Genomic DNA, 3,617 nt, shown 5'->3' with positions numbered 1-3,617 from the left:
TCCCTGGCCTTTGGGGAGCAGCCAGCCAGCGGGAGGCCAATTTTGGGTGTTGCTGGCTGGGACGTGCATGCAACTGCAGCATGTCGCTGGGAAGGCATGCAAAGGGGACCCACGTGCAGGGGGAGCGCAGCTAGCTACCCCTGAGCACAGGCTACAGCGGGGTGCCGCATGCCCTGTTTGCAAGGCACACACCCCTCCCACTCAAACTAAAGCCAAATCAACCCAGTTTTTCTCTCCATGCATGAAACAAGAGAAGGATGAGCGCTCGCTGTCCCCTTTGCAGGGGGGTCCAGGTGAGCGGCCCCATCCCCAGCTGTGCCGTGCTGCCACTCATCCCAGCGCTGCTCACACAAGGATAAGGATGGACAGAGGGTCATGCACAAACTGCAAGAAGCAGTTTCATGGAGCCCATTTCATGCCACCCTTGTGACGTCTCGGCCATCCTGCTCACGGGCTGGGCTCACCAAAGAGCTGTGGGACACCCCTCGCTTTCCTGGAGGGACCTGAAAAAATCCTCCCAGTCCCCATCCCCACTAGTTGTCCCCACGCAAACATCACCTCTGATGGCCCAGGGGATGTGACCGAGCCTTGCGGCAGAGTCAGCACCCAAAACATCCCCGCTGCCTCAGCAGCAGCACCACTTGGCTGGACACGGGAGAGTTCAGAGCAGCGCTCTACCCTGCGCCGCCGCGCAGAGGAGCCAGCAAACACATAATTACTATAATTTTAAACCAAAGTGACAGCTGTCACCCAGCCCTTTTTGCACCTCTGGGCTGCAGCCAAACCCATGCTTGCCATCTTTCACCGCAGTGATAGGGCTGTGCACCAGCATTTTGGTACCCGCAACCCTGGCAGGCATCATCACCATCACAGCATCCCCAACTCCTCGCACAACTAATGCAAGGGGTTCAAAAAATAAGGAGCAAGTTGCAGCCGAGGTATCCACTGTGAAGTGGGGACCAGTGGGGCGGAGGAGGCAGGGTCAGGAAAGAGGCTCGTTCCCAGGGCAGCAGCGTGGGGAAGCAGCACGTTTCAGAGCTGATCTCATACAGAAGTACAAAAAGCTTACACAGGGTGGATATTAATAAGTTCCACTAAAACCAGGAGCTGTTCTGTTTTGTAGTGGTGGGAAGAGTCTACAAATTAAGTGCGGTCTTGCTATAAGTAGTAAAAAATTATTTCATTTCTTTACTGGTTCTTGAATTCGGTATTGCAATGCCCAGCAATGACACCACTGACCCAAGGCAGCTGAAAGGCATGCACGCACTCACGCTGACCCCTTGGAGACTGTCCCCTGCAGAGCCACAACTCCATGCTGCAAAACTGTGCAGCTATGCAACAGCCCGCAGCTTCCTCTGTCAGCATCGATACCCATGCTGTACAGCTCGTCATACACATGTGAACAAGGAAGAAGGGCCTGGATGGGATTTTAAACAAATAATGTGTTGTTTACTTGCTTGCTGGTAGGAGAAAAAAAAAATATAAAAGGCACATGGAGTAAAAGAGGCTTTACTCATGATCTACCAGCCCACGATAACCCTTTTTCCCCTGCTCGCCTGCATCGCTGCTGCAGGGGACCTGGTGCCAGGGTCCACTGTGGGCACCCAGAGCCAGTGGTCTGGGAGACCCCCCGTGCCCTGGGGCATCTCCTTCCCAGCACCTCAGGAAGAGCAGAACAACCCTTGCTCGCATTGCAGCAGGTGATGGCCATAATTTAGCAAAGCCCCAGGCCCAGCTCACTAGGGTCATTAGCCAGCTTTTCCACCCCACTGCTGGGTCACCTAGGGGCAGGGGTGGCCCTTGGGGTGCCTGGAAACAGGGGGGCAAGAACACCCCTCAGCCTCTGCTTTCCTCTTCACCCCAGCATGCTGCGGCTCCTCGTGCAAACAGCCTGCTCTTTGCTCCCCACTCGCTCCAGTCCGACCCCAAATTGCAGCACCCAACTGCCCCAGGAGAGAAAAACAGCAACACCTCAAACCATACCACTGTGGAGTTTGATGGTTTTAATGGTAATTAAAGAAATCAATAGGGTACATTTCAGCTTTGAAATACAAGTGCAAAAAGGATACAATATAATGTTTTCTGTACATTTCTTACAAAATATTACATATATCCCACCCTGAAGTGGTACTTAACACACCGCTGAGCCCATGCACCAGGCATGCACACCAGCTGTAGCTTTTCCTCCTTATGTGCAGGACGTGGAGCTAACGGAAAGCTCCCCTTGGAGTCTGGGCAGACGCTTTTAGGGCAGTGGTAGGTAAATACAAGGGGTGAATGCAGGGACCTTTCTGCCCAGCATGCCCAGGTGCAGCTCCTGGAGTGCCAAGCCACCACTGTGCCCTTGTGGCAAGCAGGCAGCATCACCCTGCTGGCACTCACAGATCTCAGCTGCTCTCTTGTTTGGTATAGGAAATGGCTTTTCTCGATGCAGTTTGGCGTTTTCCCTGTGTCTGGCATCACCTTCCACTTCGCGTCCCATACAGTGTGCCCAGGTCGAGCCCTGGCGACCTGGCCTCATTTGTCCACAGCATCTTCTCAGGAAGAAGTCAACCAGGCTATATAGCAAATAAATTAAACCCCTCTTCCCCCCCGCACCCCCAGCACCGAGGCTGTGGGGCACGTGTCAGTACCCATCCTGGCAGTCGTTGTCATCGTAGTCGGCAGCAGGCTTGTTGCGGTAGGTGCCCGGCCGCCGTTTCCGGCTCCCGCTCTCCAGGCTCTGTGGCAAGCTGTCGTCCCCGCGGCTGCTGGACTCGCGGGTGGCGTCCTCCTGGGAGTGGCTCTCCTCATCGTCATCATCATTGTCCTCCTGGGACTCGCTGTTGTTGCTCTCTGTGGACCTGCTGTCCTTGCCTGCATTGTCCTCTTGGCTGCCGTCATCCTCCGGGGATGCGCTCTGGCTCTCAGCTGATACGCTCGGCACGTCCCCATCAGGGTTGGAGTCATTCTTGTCCTCCTTTGACTCCTCCACAGTGTCCTCTGTGGAGTGGCTCTGGTCGCCATCATCTTCCCCAGACTTGCTCTGGTCGCCCTCGTCTTCCCCGGACTCACTGTCAGGCACAGACAGCACCCTCCTGTCCTCCGCAGACTGCTGGTCCTCCTGCCCTTCCTGGGACCAGCTGCCGCTGCGCTTGCTCGATGTGCTCACCACCTCATGTGAGATGTCCTCCGGGGACTCTCCCAGCTCTTCATCTGACTGGTCGGGGGTGCCCTCCCTAGACTCACTGCCCTCGCCCTGCCTGGAGGGGCTGTCCTCCCCATCCCCGTCCTCCCCAGAGCGGCTGACGCTGTTTTCCTCTGACTGGCTGGCAACAGGCTCTTCTGACTGACTGTTGTCCTCCGTGGATGGGCTGTCTTCTCCTGAGTCAGCATCATCCATCTCTGGGGACCTGCTGTCACCCTCCTCCCAGTGGTGGGAGCCAGCCCCCCGGCTGCTTTCTTGGCTGCTCCCCAGGGAGTGTGGGCCAGCACGGCGCCCCTTGTAGTTGTTGCCTGGGCCATCGAAAATGGAGGGGTCATCGCCCTGCATGGCTTCATCCTCGAAGTCATAGCTCTCCTCCTCCTGGCTGCTGCTGCTGCCCCCCCCCCGCCCGTTGGTCCACCCATAACGGCTG

At 56.5% G+C, this 3,617-nt stretch overlaps 1 protein-coding gene across 1 annotated transcript in view; it reads right to left on the bottom strand.

Annotated features, from left to right (window-relative positions):
* Window positions 1-2,626: 2,626 nt before the first annotated feature.
* LOC103919907 (dentin matrix acidic phosphoprotein 1-like) overlaps window positions 2,627-3,617 on the bottom strand; it is a 2,422-nt gene continuing 1,431 nt past the window's right edge. The window contains exon 4 of the mRNA XM_009327499.1: window positions 2,627-3,614. Within this exon, the coding sequence (XP_009325774.1) occupies window positions 2,627-3,614 (988 nt within the window). The remainder of the gene's footprint in view (window positions 3,615-3,617) is intronic.

This window comes from Pygoscelis adeliae, unplaced genomic scaffold, assembly GCF_000699105.1.
Source record: "Pygoscelis adeliae isolate BGI_AS28 unplaced genomic scaffold, ASM69910v1 Scaffold157, whole genome shotgun sequence".
NCBI lineage: Eukaryota > Metazoa > Chordata > Aves > Sphenisciformes > Spheniscidae > Pygoscelis > Pygoscelis adeliae.
The sequence above is the reverse complement of the archived record's forward strand: the minus strand, read 5'-3'. Positions and strand labels throughout refer to the sequence as shown.